The sequence below is a fragment of the Haliotis rubra genome, unplaced genomic scaffold, assembly GCF_003918875.1.
Source record: "Haliotis rubra isolate DU_JTF1 unplaced genomic scaffold, ASM391887v1 Scf284, whole genome shotgun sequence".
Classification (NCBI taxonomy): domain Eukaryota; kingdom Metazoa; phylum Mollusca; class Gastropoda; order Lepetellida; family Haliotidae; genus Haliotis; species Haliotis rubra.
Genome location: NW_025766936.1, coordinates 951693 through 977691, shown reverse-complemented (window position 1 = coordinate 977691; position 25999 = coordinate 951693). Strand labels below are relative to the sequence as shown.

At 43.0% G+C, this 25999-nt stretch overlaps 2 protein-coding genes and 1 long non-coding RNA gene across 9 annotated transcripts in view; 1 reads left to right on the top strand and 2 right to left on the bottom strand.

Moving 5' to 3' along the window:
* Positions 1-25999, bottom strand: part of LOC124281413 (collagen alpha-1(XXIII) chain-like) — a 145378-nt gene that overhangs the window by 18240 nt on the left and 101139 nt on the right. For 5 of the 6 annotated variants that reach the window (XM_046717457.1, XM_046717461.1, XM_046717455.1 and 2 more), the window contains 2 exons: positions 8769-8870; positions 1807-1851 (listed from right to left, as the gene is read on the bottom strand). In XM_046717457.1, the coding sequence (XP_046573413.1) occupies positions 1807-1851; positions 8769-8870 (147 nt within the window). Of the gene's footprint in view, positions 1-1691; positions 1746-1806; positions 1852-8768; positions 8871-25999 lie in introns of all 6 variants that reach the window. The other variant, XM_046717458.1, reaches the window with a different exon arrangement.
* On the bottom strand, positions 8877-25998 carry LOC124281414 (collagen alpha-3(IX) chain-like). Of its 2 annotated transcripts, XM_046717463.1 has the most exons (10): positions 23957-25998; positions 22931-23002; positions 20325-20414; positions 19842-19865; positions 18335-18379; positions 17052-17084; positions 16741-16776; positions 14298-14333; positions 12636-12680; positions 8877-10382 (listed from the first exon to the last, which is right to left on the bottom strand). In XM_046717463.1, exons 1-10 carry the CDS (start codon positions 24050-24052, stop codon positions 10260-10262), a joined length of 600 nt encoding a protein of 199 aa, XP_046573419.1. In that variant the 5' UTR covers positions 24053-25998; the 3' UTR covers positions 8877-10259. The 2 variants fall into 2 exon arrangements, with proteins under 2 accessions (XP_046573419.1, XP_046573420.1); XM_046717464.1 differs by lacking the exon at positions 14298-14333.
* Positions 17412-18290, top strand: LOC124281416. The gene is made up of 3 exons (XR_006899926.1): positions 17412-17588; positions 17806-17839; positions 18117-18290. It is a non-coding gene; the product is annotated as an uncharacterized LOC124281416 (long non-coding RNA).

Sequence of the window (25999 nt, the reverse complement as noted above, 5' to 3'; positions counted from 1 at the left end):
TGGCACATGATATCAATACATTATTGTACTTGGACAGCACATATTAGCCAGGCAATTCTCAAGTTATCTCCATTTCAACTTTGGTATGGTTTGGGGCCAATTTAAGCAAGAAAGCAAGAAATAAACATGACATATTCTAGCCATGTTGGGAACCCAGGCCTACAGTGTGGTGATGAGTGAATGCATTAACCACTACACTACCCTGCCGTTCCTTATCTAAGTCATGTCACAGTGATCGCAACATGTTTACTTGATTCAAAGCTGTTGTCTACTTGTGAAGCAATGAATGACATTTGGAAGGGTCCCAGGAATAAGCAAGGTGAAGGTCAGATAAGTTTTTAGACATTGATGCTGGAGATTGAAGGGCAGAAACTAATGTCAACATGTCGTTTATCAGTCAGGACAACAAGTGCTACAATCTTTTGTCGATAATGATACTGCCAGAAAGTAATGAGATGAAAGTCCTTGAGTAATGAGAGTCAACAGAGTGGCATAGTTTGTCACCTGTGTTATCTTCGGGAAGCAGATCATACCACTTGCTGTAACACCTGTACTAGAAAGTTCTTATACTTTGCACTCACTTTGATTGTGACTTGCCTAGGTTTCAACGGGTTTGGGGAAATGGGGAGAAAAGGTGGTGGACAGGGGAGAGGAATGGAGGGGGGGAGAAGAGGGGAATTTGTGTGTGGGGGAGAGAGAGAAGGGTTTAGGCACTTTCTGTCAAAATCATAACTGTATGGATTGTGGAAATGATATGGGTTAAACTCCCTCAAAGAGTTGGCCACCATACTATAGGGAAGTTTAAGGGAAGAAAGACTCAAAAATGTATATCTTTGGCCACATACTGAAGAAATCTCCAGCTGTATCACTGACATTCTCCCCAGTGGATGTTCAAGGAGATGGGGACCTACAGAGAAGCAAATTTCCAGATTTATCTGGGCAAGGAACAGAAGAAATATTCAGGGAGAATCCAGCTTCAAACATACTTTGTGAAAAAAACATCAAACTTCAGAGAATTCAATTCATTACTCCTTACACAACAACTACTTAATTCTAAGCTCCCTCATTTCCCACAAATACTTTAACTGGACAGAAGGATACAAATGTGTATTAAAACTATTTGTTATATTCACTAATAATCATGTGAATATGTTTACAATTTTGTATGCTTTGATGTAATTTTGAGAGATAAAATGAAAACATCTGTCAATGAATAGAGTAGCAGTACAATGTAGTGAGGAACACCCCACAGAGATGGAACCCAGACTGTGAGGGTGGGGCTACCTCCAACACCCATGTGACCAGGGGACTTGGCGGAGGGGTGCAGCTACAATGTAAGGGGGGTATAAAGGAGTACACAACCCCACATCTCTACCCTTGATTGGCCAGTGCACTACCCTAACAGAGAACCTGACTAGTTACTGAAACTATGGTAGTCTGCTGTTGGTAATGGACGTTGTTGTTGTAAGGAGGCTGTGATACCCGTCACCAGCATGTTAATAAAGAAGGGTTAGTGAAGGAACGAGTTAAATGCCAGGCTTTTGACACCAGAGCCAGTTTGCCCTCAACCTGAACATATAATGGACTAAGTATATTGTTCTGATGGCTGGAGAGACATATATCTGAGTTTTATGATCAGACACCACACGTCCAGACATCTATAGGTCCAGCTGACAACCGGTACTACCAACCTGACCCCCTTTCTCTCCCCGGGGTCCACGCTTGCCACGGCGGCCACGGCGGCCCTGAAACAAGTAGACGAACACAGCATGCATCAACACCATGCAGAAACACAAATCAACAAACCTGTTCACCCTTCGGACCCCTCTTTCCACGCCGACCACGTTTTCCCTGAAACATGTCATCTCATGTTGCAAATAACTGACAACATTTAATTTATGTTGCAATCAGATATGTCAGTGAGTGAGTGAGTGAGTGAGTGTTTTACCATCTCGGCAGCACTATTGCTACAAGCTGTGGGCCACTGAACGGTGCTAACAATGGCTCACAATGAGAGGTCCATGATGACATTCAGAACCAACTGATGACATGCAAAATCTGAAAACAGCTGATGCCACTGTTATCACCAATCCATCGATCATTGACGTCACTGTTATCACCCATCCATCAATCAGTGATGCCACTGTTATCACCAATCCATCAATCATTGACGTCACTGTTATCACCCATCCATCAATCAGTGATGCCACTGTTATCACCCATCAATCAATCAGTGATGCCACTGTTATCACCCATCCATCAATCAGTAATGCCACTGTTATAACCCATCCATCAATCAGTGATGCCACTGTTTTAACCCATCCAACAATCAGTAATGCTACTGTTATAACTCCCATACATGAATCATTGATGCCACTGTTATCACCCATCCATCAATCAGTGATGCCACTGTTATCACCAATCCATCAATCAGTTATGCCACTGTTATCACCCATCCATCAATCAGTGATGCCACTGTTATCACCAATCCATCAATCAGTGATGCCACTGTTATCACCCATCCATCAATCAGTAATGCCACTGTTATAACCCATCCATCAATCAGTGATGCCACTGTTTTAACCCATCCAACAATCAGTAATGCTACTGTTATAACTCCCATACATGAATCATTGATGCCACTGTTATCACCCATCCATCAATCAGTGATGCCACTGTTATCACCAATCCATCAATCAGTGATGCCACTGTTATCACCCAATCCATCAATCAGTGATGCCACTGTTATCACCCATCCATCAATCAGTGATGCCACTGTTATCACCCATCCATCAATCAGTGATGCCACTGTTATCACATCAATCATGCCCTGTTATCACCCATCCATCAATCAGTGATGCCACTGTTATCACCCATCCATCAATCAGTGATGCCACTGTTATCACCCATCCATCAATCAGTGATGCCACTGTTATCACCCATCCATCAATCAGTGATGCCACTGTTATCACCCATCCAACAATCAGTGATGCCACTGTTATCACCCATCCATCAATCAGTGATGCCACTGTTATCACCCATCCATCAATCAGTGATGCCACTGTTATCACCCATCCATCAATCAGTGATGGCACTGTTATCACCCATCCATCAATCACTGATGCCATTGTTATCACCCATCCATCAATCAGTGATGCCACTGTTATCACCCATCCAACAATCAGTGATGCCACTGTTATCACACATCCATCAATCATTGATGCCACTGTTATCACCCATCCATAAGCATGATACAGAGAATGAATCTAGACCTGATGACTTGAGAATACCAATGCAGCAGGCCCATCTGCAGTAGTGGGAAGTTTTTGTGTCATAATGCTTGAATTGTGAGACCAGGAAATGTCAAACATGAGGCACTAATGTCAAATGTTTTAGTGTCTTTGAGGAGAATTTAATTACAGGGACAAATGTAGATTTACATTGGACAAATGTGCCATGGGAGCAAGGGTTGGTTCTTCTTTGTAGTAAGGAAAGCATCCCAAGCAGAAACATGCACGCAAGGCAGACATGTGCATCCGATGTAGATACATGTAGCACATTCAGAGACACACATGCAGTGGTTCAATGTGAAGTGAATGCTGTTAAGACCATGCTGAGCAAATACTAAAGATACCGATTACATGCCATGTAGGTAATCAAGAAGGACATGGACTGATCTGTCTTCATGGAGTGGCACCACAGCTAGGACATGGACTGATCTGTCTTCATGCAGTGGCACCACAGCTAGGACATGGACAGTTCTGTCTACATGGAGTGGCACCACAGCTAGGACATGGACAGTTCTGTCTACATGGAGTGGCACCACAGCTAGGACATGGACAGTTCTGTCTCCATGGAGTGGCACCACAGCTAGGACATGGACTGGTCTGTCTCTATGGAGTGCCACCACAGCTAGTAGATGGACAGATCTGTCTTCATGGAGCGGCACCACAGCCAGGACATGGACAGTTCTGTCTCCATGGAGTGGCACCACAGCTAGGACATGGACAGATCTGTCTCCATGGAGCGCCACCACAGCTAGGACATGGACAGATCTGTCTCCATGGAGCGCCACCACAGCTAGGACATGGACAGATCTGTCTCCAGCCACCACATGGACATGGACAGATCTGTCTCCATGGAGCGCCACCACAGCTAGGACATGGACAGTTCTGTCTCCATGGAGCGCCACCACAGCTAGGACATGGACTGGTCTGTCTACATGGAGCGCCACCACAGCTAGTAGATGGACAGATCCGTCTCCATGGAGTGGCACCACAGCTAGGACATGGACTGGTCTGTCTCCACCACAGCTAGGACATGGACTGTTCATGGAGCCACCACAGCTAGGACATGGACTGGTCTGTCTACATGGAGCGCCACCACAGCTAGTAGATGGACAGATCCGTCTCCATGGAGTGGCACCACAGCTAGGACATGGACTGGTCTGTCTCCATGGAGTGGCACCACAGCTAGGACATGGACTGGTCTGTCTCCATGGAGTGGCACCACAGCTAGGACATGGACAGTTCTGTCTCCATGGAGTGGCACCACAGCTAGGACATGGACTGGTCTGTCGTCATGGAGTGGCACCACAGCTAGGACATGGACTGGTCTGTCTCCATGGAGCGGCACCACAGCTAGGACATGGACAGTTCTGTCTCCATGGAGTGGCACCACAGCTAGGACATGGACTGGTCTGTCGTCATGGAGTGGCACCACAGCTAGGACATGGACAGGTCTGTCATACATGCAGCTAGGACATGGACACATGGCAGCTAGGACATGCAGTAGTACACACAAAGGCTGTGTTCATTAGTGCTTTGGTTTAAGTTCATAACTGCTTACACTGATCCGTACTTAAGTGACAATCCCACAGCAAGGGAGATAACTGATTATAGAATTCCTGTTTCCACTATTGCCTTCCTGAGCTGGAATTATGGACTTTTGTCCTGGTCTGTAAATAGTCCAATCAAAATAGTATTCTGAAAATCGTTCATGTTTTTAATCAAAGTGTTTCAATGACTTCATGCACTCGATGAGGCAACACAGTGTTATTATAACAGACCTCTTGAACTGGGCTGTGCCATTAGTGTAAGTGATGTGAAACGTAAAGTGACTGGTCACTGGAGGGGCATAGTCAGGCCTACCATACAAACGGTGAACAAATCATCAAAACTGAACTCATATACACCAAAACAGAACAAAAATCACCAAAACTGCAACAATATCCTCTAAAACCGAAACAATACATCTGTACTGGAAGACTAATCGTTTGAGATGGAAACAATTCACAAAGAATGAACAAAGTTTTTGTAAACTTTTTAAATCACTAAAATACAGTAATGTTGAATGTGACGCTATGGATACTACATTTACAAAACTGAAGAGAAACAGGACCACGGCATGTTGACAAGAAATCCTATTCGGTCGAACGAGGGACCACATTGTGCAGAATTGCAAGCCTGACACTGAGAAGTATGGACATAGGTTTTAAGCTTACTACAATAGGGGGTTTATGCACTACATCCCGATATCAAATTTTCAAGATTAGACTCATAGTGACAAAAAACAATTATGTACCAAAGCCTATTCGTCTCCCCTCGCCGCCATCTTTGACAATTTGTATGCCATTTCGGGATGCTATGACTGCCGTGTTGGGATGCTATGAATGCCATTTTGTATGCTCGGCGACCGTTCTCGCGCGCTCTTGTAGCTGATACGCAAGTTTTGTTTCCATCTCAAACGATTAGTCTTCCAGAACAGATGTATTGTTTCGGTTTTAGAGGATATTGTTGCAGTTTTGGTGATTTTTGTTCTGTTTTGGTGTATATGAGATCAGTTTTGATGATTTGTTCACCGTTTGTATGGTAGGCCTGATAGTAGGGGCCTAACTCTTATAGCCACTGGTGGCGATGATCAAGCCATGAAATTCTAGCCTAGTTTGGTAACGGTGGAAACAACTTTTACAGTCAGTTAACTCCCTTGGGAAGATTGAACTTTGATTTTACCCTTCTTTTAGAACTATTCATCAGTGGGAGTCAACCGAGGCTTTCTATGCTGCCAGTGAATGTTTGAAACTACCAGCTAGGCTATCTCCCCATCACTGTTCTGTATAACAAGTGGTAGATCATATCGTACTTCTCCATCTGTTCTGTATAACAAGTGGTAGATCATATCGTACTTCTCCATCTGTTCTGTATAACAAGTGGTAGATCATATCGTACTTCTCCATCACTGTTCTGTATAACAAGTGGTAGATTATATCGTACTTCTCCATCTGTTCTGTATAACAAGTGGTAGATTATATCGTACTTCTCCATCTGTTCTGTATAACAAGTGGTAGATTATATCGTACTTCTCCATCTGTTCTGTATAACAAGTGGTAGATTATATCGTACTTCTCCATCTGTTCTGTATAACAAGTGGTAGATTATATCGTACTTCTCCATCTGTTCTGTATAACAAGTGGTAGATCATATCGTACTTCTCCATCTGTTCTGTATAACAAGTGGTAGATTATATCGTACTTCTCCATCTGTTCTGTATAACAAGTGGTAGATCATATCGTACTTCTCCATCTGTTCTGTATAACAAGTGGTAGATCATATCGTACTTCTCCATCTGTTCTGTATAACAAGTGGTAGATTATATCGTACTTCTCCATGACAGAAATGTACTGCTTGAATCAGGAAGGTTTGAAACATGACATGTCAAATGAAAATAGATACAGATTTCTATAAATCATATGGCAATGACTTAACTGTGTTTACCACTGTTTAAGATCTAGCTGCTGGTAAATATCGCCCAGCTGTCATTGGCCACTTAATGTGACAGAGCCTTTTCTCCGGTGTTCAACATGCCCATTCTACACAACCGTGCACTCGGTAAAGTATGCAACAGGTGACAATGCTTGATAGTAGAATGTTCTAAGGTGTTACAATTCAACTGTTCCGTTGCAGGATGTGGAGTAACCCAGAGATGACATTCCCACCATCGTCAGCTTTCTAACCTCTGACCATGTGGACAGTGCGAGGCAAGGCAACATGCAACATGCTTTTGTCAGATACTAAATCTCCCTGTACATCAACACAGATGTTCCATCTCTACCTTGTTTAAACTAAGGTGTAGATGAGAGTTGTTTCAGAGCGTTCAGGAGAGAGGACTGATTTGATGGTTGTGTACCAACCCCTAGAATATGTCTGTCTTGAGGTCATGCAACAGGAGTTATCTCCCTTACCTCTATGCCGGGCGGTCCTGGTAGTCCAGTCATGCCCTACAAGCAGTGCAGTTACCATAGCAACACATAATCATCTTTTTAAATACTTGTCTGCTTGCCAAAATTCATGAACTGACATGGATCTGTCAATGGTTAGTCACTCAGGTTTATAAGTATATTATGCCATGGAGACAATGAAGCTGATTTGTCTTCCAGGGGTGAGTGAGTAAGTATGGTTTTATGCCACGTTTAGCAATATTCCAGAAATATCATGGCGGAGGATACCAGAAATGGGATTCATACATTGCACACCATGTTGGGAATCGAACCTAAGTCTTCAGCGTGACGAGCGGACACTTTAACCATTAGGCTACTCCACCGTCCCGTCTTCCAGGCGATACAGAAGTGGTGACAAACATTCTGTCTCTATAGACAAGGACACAATAGAACACCTCTCATCCCAAAACACAACAAATAACATTAGTTATTACAACAGTGGAAGCTGAATAGTGTGAGAGTATGTACTTGGCAGGTGCTTGTGGCATTGGTTGGGGGAAGGGAAGTGATAGTGATGGGAGGGGGGTGGAAGAAGGGATGATGGAAACACCAAACAAGACTGGGATCTAAGCATGTTTCACTCTAAATGCCTAACCAGCATTCATGAACTGTGGAAATATAACTGCAATGTAAACAATTTTACAAAGCATGTATGTGACAGGTCACCCCGACATATAAAGGCTTGGTGTAAATCTTGTCGCCCATCCTGACTCAATCATAAACCAAGTCGGGTCATGTGACACGATTCCACTCAAAGACCATCATCCTGCCAAGAAATAATGAACCACCGACATGAAGGTCCTGGATGACAAGCAAATGTCAGTGATAATAGACCAATTTCAGAAATTAATGGTCATGTGACATGAGAAAAGTTAGATTACATGACAGGAAGTACAGTCAGGTAATGTGACAATATGAACTGTCAGATCATGTGATAACATGGACATTCAGGTCACATTGAGTGAAAATATGCAAAGGTTCTGTAAAGATTAGTACAGTCAGATCATAGCAGGTGGCAACTGTTATCAGTTTATTGATATTGTGGAACCTTTTTGTCAAAGATGTCACAAGAAATGGTGAGGTGAGGTGAAATGGTGTTTAACGTTGTACTTAAGATTATTTCACTAATATGACGATGGGCATGCATGTGTATTTGTGGCTGCTTGTACTAGCCCAGGCTTAAGCTGGTATATGGTGCTAGCTCACTGAGATACCATGCCGCAGTGAAGCATGAATACCCCACTCAGTCACATTATACTCCGAGCCGACCAGTCCTTGTTGTACCCATTAATGCTGAGTACCAGGAAGGGGCAAAAAAAAGTACCATATTTTAACATTTTTTGGTATAACATGGCCGGGGATCGAACCCTTAACCTTCCACTCTCCAGGTGCACGCTCTAACCACTACACCATGTAGGCAGTGTCACAAGAATTGGGAAAACAGGGCATCACATATGTGACAATGTGACAAGGATAGTCACGTGACACTCACCGCTATTCCTTTATCTCCCTTGTCACCCTTCTCACACCTGCACGCTCCGTCTTCTCCCAGCACGATCCCGGACATGCCTGGTCCTGCTGGTCCTGGTGGACCCTATCAGAAACAGGACACATGAGGATCTCAGATTAACACATGGATACAGCCAGGGGGGCATACATGCAAGCAAATCTCATTAACACAAAACTAGCATCAATACTTTATCATTGCAGTATAAGGAAACAGAAGAAATGAAGCAATGTTGTATATATTTCAAATTAGTAACTTTAATCACATATTTTTATAAAACTAAATCTTATTTCTTTGAAGAAGTGAAAGAAACTTTATTTGAGTCAAGAGAAGAAAATGGATGTAAAAATTAGCACGAGATGAAATCCTGTATGTCCAGCTGGTCCAGCGGCTGTCGTCTCTCACTAGGAACCCACCTCCGTCTTTTGTGGTGTAAGGGAGGCAACTCCATGCATGCACTAGACAATACCCCCCCTCCTATCTGTATCATAATCCCTCTCTACCTTACATGCTGTTGGGTGATGAAAATGACTTCTTTGGTGTGAAATATGCTCTTTCATTGTCAGAGGAAAAGAAAATGTTCGCCATACCCAGTGAAGGAGTTCTCGTTGTGGTACTGTATGAATGACTATAATCGATGGCTACAGTTTCCGTCAACCACACATATGTATCGAACACCGATATATACTGACAATTACAGAGTATCTAGAAACCAAGCATTAACAGAAAAGAAAGAACTAAACAGCAGACTAACATCCACGATGGGTTTAACCGAAGTCGAGGCAGTTTGATCTGAGGTGACTAGGCATCTACGCCTGCGCAGTTCACTTACGCTGGCTTACGCTGCATATATCTCCCAGGCCAAACCCAGAGCGACAATATCATTGTAAAACACAATTAATGAAGAAATAGAAATAAAACAAAAGAAGACTGATACTCGAGTTGATGTCTGTGGAATAAGAAGCTATTGCAATGCAGGGGAGATAACTCTACTGAACGCCTGACTGCCATCAACATTCAAGTTTGCAGCCATGCCTTCATCAAATGTTTTCACATGCCAAGACATCTTTCTTAGTAAATGGAAAGTTTAGCAAGTCGAAGGAGTGGAAATTTTAGCCCCTCACCGAACTCTCTTTAAAAACCAAGGAATGTCATCAATATGTTCTTAAAGAATTTCCTTTTCCATTCTAACTGACATGAAGATTTATGATACAGTTATGTAAACACCATGTTATATGAAAGTAGAATTATAATGACATCGTGGTATTTAAACTCATCATTAACACACTATTGAATACGGATATTATAGTTTTCATAACACCCCAGTTTATAAACAATATGGAATAGCAACAACAGTAGTAGATATTTCTGTTGAATGTTCCCGCCTATTGCTAAGATGTAATGCGACAAATGATGAAATGAGGAATGCTGGGAAGCTGTGAAGGTGTGTGGCAAAAGTAAGGCTTACATGCAGCATCAACCACTAGCTACACATCGACGCATGCGGAAACCACAAGGACGACTCACTTTTGGGCCAGGTTTGCCCACAATGCCTGGTTTCCCTGACTCGCCCGGCGACCCTGCCGGCCCCTCGGCCCCCTGGGATACAAGGTGATGAACACAAGTGCAAGGCAGCAGTACAGAACATCCCGACAATACTTCGATACAAACAGGCCTGGGGTACGAGGCTTACAGTGGTCTTACAGACACGATGTAGACCAGTAACTCAAACATGGAGACCAACTCATGTGGAAGAATCATGCAGTTTTACAAAACAAATAATGTTTTCTTCATTTGTTTCTAGGAATATTTAAATTCTGAGGACTGGTGGTAACAATGTCTGGCTATCCTGGGATGTAACTGCTACAGTTGGTGCAGTGTGCAGTGCGGTGACAACAACGACGGCTGTGACACAAAATGTAACAAATGTGCAGTGACAACACCGTGCTTTGCACACCACACACTTGACATGAGTTATCTCCCTTTAATACAACACTATGCTGGCCACCATGTCACATCTCTGAAGGGGTGTAGTCAAACTGAACAACTCACAATAGACAAAATTTTGAAACACAGTAACCACCTGAGGCGCCTTTGATGAAATTAACATGGACAAATCTCAAAGAAACAGCTAACAGTTCCAGGTTTCAAAGGAAGTTGTGTGTATGATACGAATGCTTACAGCAATCCAGGTGCTCATTATGATACATCATTTACATTTTTGGCTGTTTTACAGGTGATCAGGCACAGTAAGTGTAACCATATCCACATTATTACCATGGATTCTACAGTAGTGTGTTAAATGTCCGTAGGCGACTCATTGTGGTGATGCATTAAATACAATAACATCATCACCTATATGTTCATTCATATAGTACTTGCATGTCAGCTTAGATAACTGACTCATGATTGTACCACAGAGATAACCACATAAAGGGATGTAATAACCTTTGCTTATCCAAGGAAATATTTATGGGCGCAAATAGGCCTCTTATTGGCCCACGTAGCCCTAAAACTATGAAACCAAACCAAACCAAGGAAATTTAGGTAATACATTTAGGTCAATGGCATAACCATTCTATATTGCACACAGGACATAATAAACATTCTCTGAAAAATGGAGGCAATGGCAATATTTGTCCAAAAGGAGATTGTTTATCCATTGTCTGTCTTGAGGTAATATGCATTGTTTATCTCATAATGGAGGTAATATGCATTGTTTATCTCATAATGGAGGTAATATGCATTGTTTATCTCATAATGGAGGTAATATGCATTGTTTATCTCATAATGGAGGTAATATGCATTGTTTATCTCATAATGGAGGTAATATGCATTGTTTATCTCATAATGGAGGTAATATGCATTGTTTATCTCATAGTGGAGGAAATATCCATTGTTATCCAATAATGGAGGTTATTGTAGAATTCTGGTGGTAGCAATTGTTTATATCATACTGGTGGTAGTACTGATCATTTACTGCAATATAACAAATTAACATTTTATCTGACAAAGCCATTTTAGTAAAGTTTAAGTACAAGACAAGTAATTACAATTGTTCTCAGTGACTGCAGCCCTTCTGTGTAACCTCTGGCAAGCCAGTCAAAGGGAGATAACTCACTCACAATATCACACTTGGTCAACTCTCCATGATGTCAGTGACACCCCCACCGGAATAGTTACAGATGAAGAAGCTGATTTGAAAGTTGATAAACTATGACAGGTTTATGTGTGGAGATACTATTGATACTTACTTAATTATACATCTGCGTGATTTCTAACCACTCAACATAATTGTTTGCAAGCTACTGAGCTTTCAAGATTAAGTAAACAATTCAGTTTGGAGAACTAATTGCTTAAATTTTCTCTTTAAAGAAAAGCTCTGGATATTGCAAATTTCACAGAACATTAACATCTGAAAATTGTTATCACATGAACAACATGATTATCAAACATAGTTTGGTTTTATTGCAGAAGGTTACTATTCCAGCCCTTAATGGTAATGTCCAGATTTGTATATGTCTGAACGTGAAAGAGGAATTATTTTTTAAAGGAATCCTTTATCACAGAACACCATGGTTAGGTCAAGGACATGACAGAGAGTTACCATGGTTACATCTCAAACATCCCTGATGAATATGTTCTTGTCACAAACAACACTAATGACTTGAGGACACCCTGAAGATCAGAGGGTGTTCTCAGTTGCCATGGTGCCAGGTCTGTAAGGACTAGAAGGTGAAGGTTGCATCAACAGTTCTTGTGGTGGAACTGTAAGTGACTCAGGTGAGTGCTATGGGTCTCACCACCTTGTTACTCATGCAGACGGACATGCAGATGTACAGAAGTACTTACAGGAAGTCCAATAGAACCTGCATCGCCTTTCTGTCCTTGCTGTCCCTGTGGTGGTCAGATAGGTCACACATTGAGTTACAGGTCACATGATGACAGGTCGCATAATGGGTCACATGACGGGTCAAAGGTCACACGTTATATAACACATCATAACATTACAGTGATTCAGTGATTAAATATTGCTTGAAAAATTATTCTGCTTCTGAAGAAAATTAAGATAATCATTCATGATATCATAAGTACACAAAAAGTTGGTCAATCAGGCCAGTCTGATACATGGCCATCACCTGGCATCCCATGGAGGCATCCCGCATCCCACAGACAACATGTGACAGGGTTAACTTGTTTGGTCATTGGGTACATGACCTGAAGGTCTTGGGTTCTAATGCCCTGTCGGGATTCAGAAGTTTTATAGCTGCTACAATCAGACCCAACAGACCAATCAGACCAATCAGGGCCATATTATCCATCATGTCCAAAAGACACATCTGGTCCATCAGATCCAACAGACCCATCAGGTGCAAGAGACCCATCTGGTCCAAGAGACCCATCAGGTCTAACAGACCCATCTGGTCCAAGAGACCCATCAGGTCCATCTGGTCAGGCATGCAAGGATGACAGGGTGACAGGCAGGTGGTTACAGAGGACATCATGCAGGCACCTTGGCCATGTCAGGCGAGATGGAGCATGCTGATGGAGATGAGGATACAGCATGGTGTTGGGGTGGGGGTGTGTGTGGGGGTGAAGAGGGTGACATGGTGTTCACAAGGCAGTGACAGGGGAGACAGGGGGACTTCAGCTACAGGGTAGTAAGTGCAGATAGGGCTGATAAAGGGTACTGGTAACAGGACATGGAGTAATGACAAGACTTGTGCCAGAGTGTGGCTGAGGGCTGATGGAGACAGACAGGTGATCTGCAGCATCTCGGGCTGGTGTTTCATGGCGGGAGACTGTCACCTACAGTTGTATTTAGTGATGGCATTGGATGATGGCACCGTCATCAACCATCAATCCATTTCTAACCTGGGGTGACAGCCTGATGTTTCATGTGTCTCCATGTTCCTCATTAGTAAAATGTGTATCCGCTCACTCACATGTGTGTATCCGCTCACTCACTCACTCACTCACTCACTCACTCACCCACTCGATCATGAGACCTAATTATAAGTACACTCAGAGGATGGTGACAAGGGTGCATGCAGGTCATGACACTGTGCTCAGGAGCAGCACCAGGTAGCTGCCTGTGGGGAATCGTGGTGGACAACTTGAACACCATCGTCAATACTTCACAGGATTTTGTCTATGCTGCCTTCCTCCTGCATGAATACATACAGTGGTTTAGTAATATATGTGTAGTTTTAGAGATGTGACGTGTACAGCACCTACAACACTGCAGCAGATGTTGCATGAGATATACACCGCTTGCTAACATGTGATGCTCTGGCGAGTCTGAAAACAGGGAGACTAACACCACAGACTATATACTATTCATGATCACAGCTAACAACAAGAGTAGGATCTGGACTAACACCAGGAGTAGGATCTAGACTAACATCAGGAGTAGGATCTCAGTAAGACTAACACCAGGAGGGGCAGGTGAACACACAGGGAAGGGTGGGAACAGTGAACATTCATGAAGGTTGGCACAACAATCACACTTACTGCTTCGCCTTTTGGTCCCAGTGGTCCAATATCACCCTGACAATTGTAGAACAAATCAGACTTGATGAATGAGGGACAAGGAGAGAAAGAGAGGTATCAAGGCATCATGGCAGTCCCAGATTGTCACAGGTATAACACGTGCAGATGCATGCAATTATTGACGTTTACTCATCTCAGACAAAACTATCCAAAATATTTGTTCAGGAATGTACTTCCTATGTTCTGAGACACCATGAGGAGTAATAATTCTCTGAGATACATAGTGTATATTCGGCATGGTCTTCAAGTCAACTACATCTATCAGGCACTATGGGCAAAATGGATGACAGTTACAGAGTCTGGTGAGCATTCATGTACACACCGACACTGCGAGAACAGAGAGACGTATTATCCAGTTTATGATATCTCCATGTTATGATAACATCCCGCAGCCAGCCGCCACCATCGGCCAGTACTGGGTCCTGATTGGCTGACACTCTAAACACCCCGCAGCCAGGTGCCACCATCGGCCAGTACTGGGTCCTGATTGGCTGACACTCTAAAGAACTAATCAAACTACAATATTCTTTCATGACAGAAACAGGCGGCAGTATCACAAATATTCAGTGAGCCATGTCTAGGACTTAGAAGAAGTTAATACTGAGGAAACCTTCCTGTCCAACTCAAGGTCACCAGTAACCAATAACTGTGTTCTTTATTGAACAGACCTTATGGATAACAACTTCTATTATTTCGTGATGGTATGTAGTATCCTTGGTCTCTGTTGATCAAAGGTTTGTTGTGTCAGATTTTGTTGGCTTCCAAAAGTTGTTATCCATAAAGTTGTATATTTCATTTTTGTTATCCATAATGTTTGTTCAATATTGTAGTGTACTTCCCAACTTCGAAAATGCCATTCAAAGAAACTGCGTTCTTTGATCTGTTGTTGAAGGCATGGTGTTACCAATTGCAAACCTATACGTGATGGTTTACAGATTTACAATACATGGGCGAGAAGAATTTTATGTGAAGTAAGTGACAAGAGTGTGACATCCCTTCCAAGCTGATGACATGGTGGCAGATGGCTGCAGGGTGTAATCATACAGGGAAGATAGAGATATGATTCAGTGGATAATGAAAGGTGATCTGTACTAGATGTCTGTAGCTGGTACAGCACCTGAGTCTAGTGTGTACATGCTAGAGGTGATAGGTAGGGGAACCCTAGATATAATGAAGGGTGATCTGTACTAGAGGTCTGTAGCTGGTACAGCACCTGAGTCTAGTGTGTACATGCTAGAGGTGATAGGTAGGGGAACCCTAGATATAATGAAGGGTGATCTGTACTAGATGTCTGTAGCTGGTACAGCACCTGAGTCTAGTGTGTACATGCTAGAGGTGATAGGTAGGGGAACCCTAGATATAATGAAGGGTGATCTGTACTAGATGTCTGTAGCTGGTACAGCACCTGAGTCTAGTGTGTACATGCTAGAGGTGATAGGTAGGGGAACCCTAGATATAATGAAGGGTGATCTGTACTAGATGTCTGTAGCTGGTACAGCACCTGAGTCTAGTGTGTACATGCTAGAGGTGATAGGTAGGGGAACCCTAGATATAATGAAGGGTGATCTGTACTAGAGGTCTGTAGCTGGTACAGCACCTGAGTCTAGTGTGTACATGCTAGAGGTGATAGGTAGGGGAACCCTAGATATAATGAAGGGTGATCTGTACTAGATGTCTGTAGCTGGTACAGCACCTGAGTCTAGTGTGTACATGCTAGAGGTGATAGGTAGTAGGGGAACCCTAGATATAATGAAGGGTGATCTGTACTAGAGGTCTGTAGCTGGTACAGCACCTGAGTCTAGTGTGTACATGCTTGAGGTGATAGGTAGGGGAACCCTAGATATAATGAAGGGTGATCTGTACTAGAGGGTCTGTAGCTGGTACAGCACCTGAGTCTAGTGTGTACATGCTAGAGGTGATAGGTAGGGGAACCCTAGATATAATGAAGGGTGATCTGTACTAGAGGTCTGTAGCTGGTACAGCACCTGAGTCTAGTGTGTACATGCTAGAGGTGATAGGTAGGGAACCCTAGATATAATGAAGGGTGATCTGTACTAGATGTCTGTAGCTGGTACAGCACCTGAGTCTAGTGTGTACATGCTAGAGGTGATAGGTAGGGGAACCCTAGATATAATGAAGGGTGATCTGTACTAGATGTCTGTAGCTGGTACAGCACCTGAGTCTAGTGTGTACATGCTAGAGGTGATAGGTAGGGGAACCCTAGATATAATGAAGGGTGATCTGTACTAGATGTCTGTAGCTGGTACAGCACCTGAGTCTAGTGTGTACATGCTTGAGGTGATAGGTAGGGGAACCCTAGATATAATGAAGGGTGATCTGTACTAGATGTCTGTAGTCTAGTGTGTACATGCTTGAGGTGATAGGTAGGGGAACCCTAGATTACCTTAATACCTGGAGGCCCCTGCAGTCCCATGGGTCCCTGTAGACAACAACATCTCTCATTGAACACAGTACACACAACCATCACAGGTCATGGCAACCTCTACAGTCTTCTAACACAAGGAAAACAGATTTATCATAAATAGTTTATATATCAATGGAACAAAGTCTTTAGTGATCGATTGTGGGCACTGAACAAAGATGTATTATACCTCCTTACTTTGAATTCCTAAATAAACCCATGCATTGACTACAGGAGGTGGCTAGCCCCCAATGACCAGCTATGTGGACCAGCATGCAGTCATGCAGTCTTACCATTGGTCCGGGGGGTCCTGGGGGTCCAGGAAGCTGCAACAGGAGGGCAGTCATCAGGGGACAAGTTGATGGCAGGGACAGAGGACAGGGACAGATTCAGGGGACACGGTACAGACTCAGAGGACACGATACAGACTTGGGGTCAAGGTACAAATCCAGGCGGCATGGTACAGATTCAGGGGACATGGTACAGATTCAGGGGACATGGTACATATTCAGGGGACATGGTACAGATTCAGGGGACAGGGTACAGATTCAGGGGACATGGTACAGATTCAGGGGACAGGGTACAGATTCAGGGGACATGGTACAGACTCGGGGTCAGGTACAAATCCAGGCGGCATGGTACAGATTCAGGGGACAGGGTACAGATTCAGGGGACATGGTACAGACTCGGGGTCAAGGTACAAATCCAGGCGGCATGGTACAGATTCAGGGGACATGGTACAGATTCAGGGGACAGGGTACAGATTCAGGGGACATGGTACAGATTCAGGGGACAGGGTACAGATTCAGGGGACATGGTACAGACTCGGGGTCAGGTACAAATCCAGGCGGCATGGTACAGATTCAGGGGACAGGGTACAGATTCAGGGGACATGGTACAGACTCGGGGGTCAAGGTACAAATCCAGGCTGAGCATGGTACAGATTCAGGGACATGGTACAGATTCAGGGACAGGGTACAGATTCAGGGGACATGGTACAGACTCGAGTCAGGTACAAATCCAGAAGCGGGCATGGTACAGATTCAGGGGACATGGTACAGATTCAGGGGACAGGGTACAGGTTCAGGGGACAGGGTACAGATTCAGGGGACATGGTACAGACTCGGGGTCAAGGTACAAATCCAGGCGGCATGGTACAGATTCAGGGGACATGGTACAGATTCAGGGGACAGGGTACAGATTCAGGGGACATGGTACAGACTCGGGGTCAAGGTACAAACCCAGGCGGCATGGTACAGACTCAGGGGACATGGTACAGATTCAGGGGACAGGGTACAGATTCAGGGGACACGATACAGACTCGGGGTCAAGGTACAAATCCAGGCGGCAGGGTACAGATTCAGGGGACATGGTACAGATTCAGAAGACATGGTATAGATTCAGGGGACATGGTACAGATTCAGGGGACATGATACAGAGGGGACATGGTACAGATTCAGGGGACATGGTACAGATTCAGGGGAAATAGTTCAGATTCAGGGGACATAGTACAGATTCAGGGGACATTGAATTCATAAGATCAGGGTTCACAGCACCTTAAACTGCATCAACTTACCCCTTCACCACTGCCAACAACGCCTTCAACCATTCCTGGTTCTCCCTGAGCCAGACAATATATTGGTTATAACATGGTGGCAAATATAGGTTATATACAATGGGCAGTTCTTTGACACTAGCATAATCCTAATGGAGGGTTACTGATACATTTCTTTGTCACAACCAATACATGTGAACAACAACAAAAATAGCTTTATTTGATACTTCCTCAAATGTACCATTTCAGTACTTCAGTGTTACACAGTGTAATAATATACAAATATCTGTGAGTGTATGACAAGTAAAATAACCAAAATATCTCCCTGTGTAATAACTGATATATGTACAAGTGTCACATCAGTGTAATAACTAACACCACTGAACCATACAACACATGCTGCATACTGTAAGTAGTTGACGGTTTCCCTCCCCGAGTCTAGCCAGTGTAAAGTCATGCATTACATCAATCTTGATGAAGGAAGAAAGTACAACATCCATGCTTGTCATTTTCCCAGCTAGTTTAGCCTGCTGCAGATCCCACCACCACACAACGTCATCAATCGAGTACATGGCAACACTTGGGAGATATATTTACATGTAAAGGAGAATTTACCCCGGGAAAACCAGTAGGTGTAGGCCTAGGTGTTCCTCAGATCATCAGTATAGATCAGCTGTAGGAGCAGACCTAGGGGTTCCTCAGATCATCAGTATAGATCAGCTTTAAAGCAGACCTAGGTGTTCCTCAGATCATCAGTATAGATCGGCTGTAGGAGCAGACCTAGATGTTCCTCAGATCATCAATATAGATCAGCTGTAGGAGCAGACCTAGGTGTTCCTCAGATCATCAGTATAGATCAGCTTTAGAGCAGACCTAGGTGTTCCTCAGATCATCAGTATAGGATCAGCTGTAGGAGCAGACCTAGGTGTTCCTCAGATCATCAGTATAGGATCAGCTGTAGGAGCAGACCTAGGTGTTCCTCAGATCATCAGTATAGATCAGCTGTAGGAGCAGACCTAGGTGTTCCTCAGATCATCAGTATAGGATCAGCTTCAGAGCAGACCTAGGTGTTCTTCAGATCATCAGTATAGGATCAGCTATAGGAGCAGACCTAAGTGTTCCTCAAATCATGAGTATAGGATCAGCTGTAGGAGCAGACCTAGGTGTTCCAAAAGAACATGAGTATAGGATCAGCTTATCACCATACCGGGACAAAGTCAACTGCACATGGGTGCCAGTTGTTAGTTAATGCTGCACAAATAATGTGCTCCCAAGTATGTGTACTGACCAACCAATACACATCAGTGTTGCTCATGACAGTATTTAGGATGACGGATGTTTCTGGACATGCACATGCCATGACCTATCACACCCCTCCCCACCACCTCTATATATCCCCCCGCGGGGGAAACAGCTGCCTCCACGGCTGCTATAGTTATTTCAAGCATTTCCCCAAAAGTTTTTAGAGTCACGTACGGCACAGTAGCTAGGAAAACAACATTGTCCCGAGCGGGAGCTACGATCTTACCCGTGTCCTTGGTGGTGGCATGGCATGTTAAAAACATATTATATTAAAGTATTTCAAAGCATACACATATTTCAAAATTTGAGCACCTGCCTTCATGCAGTTAGTTTTGATCAGTTACAACTGAGTTGCACATTCAGCAATACCTCGACTGGATTAACCATAAGAGTGGACATGATTCTTGTTCTCAACAGCTCTTATCTACCATAGCGCGGTTGTCACACTCACACAGTAATAACTTCATGCAATGTAATTTTCCTTAATGCTCTCAACCACTTGCTATCTGAGTTAACCACATTAACATCATGCAAATTGTTTTCTTCTCTCACTATGTATCACCTAAATTTACCATATTAAATCCATGCAAATTTCTGTAGTGTTTGTTACTGGTTCCCTTTAATGTCCAAATGTTGAGGTTCTCTGTAAACACTGCCCTATGTAGGGCATCATGCAGACAGGCATGCTGGATACAGTGATGTAACTTACAGGTGGGCCAGGTAGGCCGGGGGGTCCAATCATCCCAGGTAAACCGCTAGGTCCCTTCTCACCAGGCTCTCCCTTCAGTCCTGGCTCTCCCTACACCAGTCAGACAAACAGGTCAGTGACCACTGGTCATCCCTTGACTGTTACAGTGTTACATTTATGTGTAACACTATAATAACAGTTACAATGTAAAGATGTGTCAATGTACCAGTTATGATGTAACATTGTGTAATTGTACCCAGTAACAAAGTAACACTGTATCAGTGTTCCAGTAACAAAGTAACACTGTTTTAATGTAACAGTAACAAAGTAACACCGTTTGGATGTAACAGTAACAAAGTAACACTGTTTTAATGTAACAGTAACAAAGTAACACTGTTTGAATGTAACAGTAACAAAGTAACACTAAGTAATCTAACACTGTTGTTATGTACATGTAACAATGTAGGAATGCTTGATTTCATGATATTAGTTTAAAGTGTAAATACATGATTTTCAGTCATCAAACGTTCATGACTAGATCTCAAACAGTCAGTAACCACGACAGACAAGGACACCATCAATTCTCTGGTGTTTTGTGTAGACGTCTTCCATGAACTCAACAATAAATACTGAACCTTACATGTGACATTTGTGGTCTCACCTAAGGCAAGTGAGTTTGTTCAAAATTGCTGAGCAGTGAATGGGTACCCAGTGGAATAAGATGGTCATATGACTCTTAACCTTCTAGTGCCTCATCAGCAGATTGGGTTCATAATAATAATGTCTGCCCTTCATGCTTCATTTGTCCTTATTGCCACTCAGCGTCTTTGAGGTGGATATTAGGCACTCGACAAATGTATTATATACCTTAATGACACAATGGTGAAGTGGTTAAAACATCAACTGATCTGTGTCAATGATTATAAGCTTACATTGCTGATTAATGTTGTTGAGCAAATACAGGATGGTCTCTGATGTGATCTTGGTGCACAGAGTTACGTCCCCTGATATCTGTGATGCTGTGCAGACTTAATGGGTACAAGTGTAACAACTTTGAGAACAGAAAGTCTGTTATCCAGAAATCAGATTCAATGTGTTATCTGATGTAAAGACTCCAAGGTTCCCATGGAAACCCAGTCTCTGATTTATTTTGTCTGTGACATATGTTTCCTCAAGGTTTCATGCCTTTCAATGTCTTAATTACAATATCCCAGACATTTCAGTCAAAGAACCTAACATGGGTGTCACACAATGTACCTATGTGTGGAATTGAACCTGGGACTTCAGTCTGAAGAGTCAATATGTTAACCACTTGGCCATCCTCTGTTGGCTAGGGATGATACAGGATGTGCATCACTGCATGTACAAGTGTTGTGTCCCTTAGATGACAGGATCTGCTGGTCATGAGTTTGAATCCAAGGTTTTAATAGAACTACATCAGTGTCTGCATGACTTGGGTGTGCCTCCCCCATCCAGCAGCTGAGGCACCATGATACAACCAACCGAAATACTGTTCAAAGTGGTGTTCAGCTCACTCACTCACTCAGTACTTAGTAGGTGCAGTGGGGTTTGGGAAGATGTTATGATAAAGTGAGAGTCTTACATCATTCACAGTGACTGCTTGCAACACCATGACACAGCCAGGTGACAGACAGAAGGACTACAAGCTGCTTCTATGCTACACTACAGAAGTAATATGGACACATGCACTCCAGCTTCTTCATACCGTCCCTTCTCAGTGACACCAGAACCACTCGACAACTGTTGGCATGTAAACCTTCCTATACCAATCATATGACAATATGCATTATGTATTCATATAACTGTGACTTGCTTGACGAGATGTGGGCAAAATGAAAAACTTTCATGGTTTGATACAGACACAGACATAGGACTGAATGCTCTTACCGATGAACTTGTTTTTATACAACTTATATAATGTTATTCACATTACTGGATAACATACTGACATTACTGGATAAGATGCTGAAATAACTGGATACGATGCTGACATTAATGGATAAGATGGTCACATTACTGGATAAGATGGTCACATTACTGGATAAGATGGTCACATTACTGGATAAGATGCTGACATTACTGGATAAGATGGTCACATTACTGGATAAGATGGTCACATTACTGGATAAGATGCTGACATTACTGGATAAGATCCTGCGGTACTGGATACAATGCTGACATTACTGGATACGACCCTGACATTACTGGATAAGACGGTCACATTACTGGATAAGATCCTGACATTACTGGATACAATTCTGACATTACTGGATAAGATGCTGACAATAATGGATACAATTCTGACATTACTGGATAAGATGCTGACATTACTGGATAAGATGCTGACATTACTGGACACGATGCTGTCATTACTGGATACGACCCTGACATTACTGGATAAGATGGTCACATTACTGGATAAGATGCTGACATTACATGATAAAATGCTGACATTACTGGATAAGATGCTGACATTACTGGATAAGATGCCGACATTACTGGATAAGATGCAATAACACTTGCTTGTAGACTCATACAGTCTGTACAAATACACCTGATTTCACATGTAAGCAATTCAACATGACCAGTGTACTGGTGTAACTCACAGGTGGGCCAACGACTCCCTTTCCTCCATCGATTCCGTTCCGCCCTGGCATCCCCGCATGTCCTTTTACTCCCTGTTACATGGACAATCAATGTTATTGCTCAGAAGTCTTCACAGACAGTAACAACAACCACTGCACTGCTGGCTGAGGTCTTCATGGAAGTCACAGTCACCCAGTTAATGATTGATGAGGTGTTCAGGACAACCTCTAGCAGCTGGTCCAGATTCTCTAGGATACAACTAGAGACTGATGGAGTGAGGAGGAGGAGGAGCTTCTGGCTGACAGGCTTCAGTTAAAGCAGTGGTTGTTTCCAGCCATGTATGCTATCATGTTTAAAACAATCACCTTTCAGAATTCTGGCCTTCTCTTTAGTTTATTTACCAAGGTTTAGCCCAAACCATCAATTGTGTCAAATCCACATTTTTGATATCTGAATCTGTTATGTCAGAGATATATTAAAGAAAGACTAATAGCAATTCAAAATGAAATGTTTTGAAACCCAAATATTTAATAACTTATGATGATCATGATCTTGTGAGGAAGGTTAAGTTTATGTTACATACACAATACAAAATCTTTCTGAAATTGTTTTGGAAATATTGTCACCTCTTTACATTGCTGGGACAGCTTCTACTTACAAGACAGCTCGGTTCCACCTCTGTGACCTCCAGCAGTCTACCACTAGTTGGCTACAGACCTAGGACTGCCACATGCTTCACTCGTTATTTACTCACTCCAATAGTCTATATCTACAGTTTCATGTACACCATACATGACTTGATGATAGGTGGAATCAAGAAAACAACAGATGACACAAGACAGAGAACATGCAGAGGACATCAATGGTCCCTCCTTGACAACATATCGGACACCGATTAGTGCAGTGCCGAAAACAGAGGAACGATGAGGTTTTTGCTGTGACCTGGTGGCAACTAAACAAAACAGTTGGACACAGTAGAGAGACACATGGAGGTCCGGCAGCAGCATGCAACACTTCCTCTACAAACACAATGTAACAATACCTACCTGTTGCCCTGGGAGCCCAAATGAACCCTTCTCACCCTGGGGGCCCTGGTCACCCGGTGGCCCCTGGGGGCCGGGGAAGCCAAACCTTCCCAGCATGCCCTTCTCCCCTCGATGTCCCCTTCTGCCCTAGAGGAGCAACACACACACAACACGTCAACATTGAGGTGACCACCATAGCAGGGCAGACAGTGCATAGTCGGAACATAGGAAAAAAGAAGCTTGTTGGCAGCAAGTGTCATTTCTTGGGAAATGGTATTATCATCATACACGATTGCTCTTGATATGCTGTATGGACTTCTTGTCTGTTCACAGATTAACTTTCGTTACTTTACTTCCACTATAAAAACATTTGTACTGATAAAATGGAATCCAGTTCTACCATGCAAGAACACCAACATTATCTGAGTTAGCCCAGCCTTGAGTAAGTATTGACTATCAGTGCTATATATGAGTTACTACTGTACCACCCCACAGACACCAGTCATGCTGAGTCATCGCCCCATGCTGGTATAAGATTTATACAACATGTCCTCTATGGTTTATATACTCAACACAAAGTGTACTGGCACCAATGGTCTAGATGTACTGGCACCAATGGTCTAGATGTACTGGCACCAATGGTCTAGATGTACTGGCACCAATGGTCTAGATGTACTGGCACCACTAGTCTAGATGTACTGGCACCAAATCTTCTTGACGCACTGGCACCAATGGCCTGGATGAGCTGGCACTAATGGTCTAAAGGTAATGGCACCAATGGTCTTCCTGTACTGGCACCAATGGTCTAGATGTAATGGCATGCTTATAGTATGTGTTGATGCATTTACTAGCAGCTGCAGGAGCTGGCCTAGGATACAATGATTCACATCACACATCAAACAGCCTATCTGTAAACTTCATCAACTTCATCCCATGTTAGTAACAAGCCGTTGTACCTACTATGTTACCCAGATCATGCTGATTACAGACAGACATATCCTACAACCTATACAGGGCATACCCCATTGTACGACCTAGCAGTGATTAGTGTGTTTACACCATGAGAAGTGCAGATGAAGATACGAGATGTACACACCAGCAGGAATGGAGGCTACAGTTGGGAAGGGGAAAATCACGTAAACAGAGATATAAAACTACTCAGCAAAGATTTTTCTCAAAAAAACTGTATACGTTTATATTATATATCATTTGGCAAATATCATCAGGTATTGCTGGTCACATTATTTGTACAATCTATAATGTAAGCTGCCAACTATGGCTGTGATGGTGATTTTATCATGGAGCCTGACGTCCTAGAGCAACCTGCTCCCATCACTGACCACAAACATACAGGGACAACTGCTATAGATGTTAAATACTACATAAATCAGTTTGGACATGGTCTTTGTTCAATGAAAACATTATCAGTATTCTCCAAAATGATTCTAAACTAGCCTGTGATCATGAATCCACTGTTTATCAGTATATATATGCTGTAAACAAATGGATACTTTCCAGCACTGTTTCTACTTCACGATGTGGTTATTAGCAGGAGGGACATTCTACAGCTGTATATGATGAGAAAAAGGGATATAATAGTATTTTTACGATCTGTATACTTCCTACAGCAATGTCCATATTTAACAGAGATCTGGAACTGAAAGTTATATGGATATATAGAGCTTACTTTGTCAAGGATGCCGTATCGATATATGGTCACACAATATCAATATTGCATATATCGTATGGTGATATCAGTGATATACAGATAGAGGGATAGACACAACCTACAGTAATACTGAATGGAGTTATGACCCTCTGTTGGAGGTTTGACGCTGGGTAGTGTGGCTGATATGTAATAGTGAGGTGGATATTTTGATATAACCTACAGCGATACCGGGCCAGGAACAGGAAGTGAACTATGAGTGTTGCTTCATGCAGACACTACGAAGACATACACAGTTTGTAGATGGCGAGGCGCACCTCCAAGATGGCTGACATGCAACTGAGAACAGGGGCATGCACACAAAGACAACATGTGCAGACAGACGTGGTATTTACCCG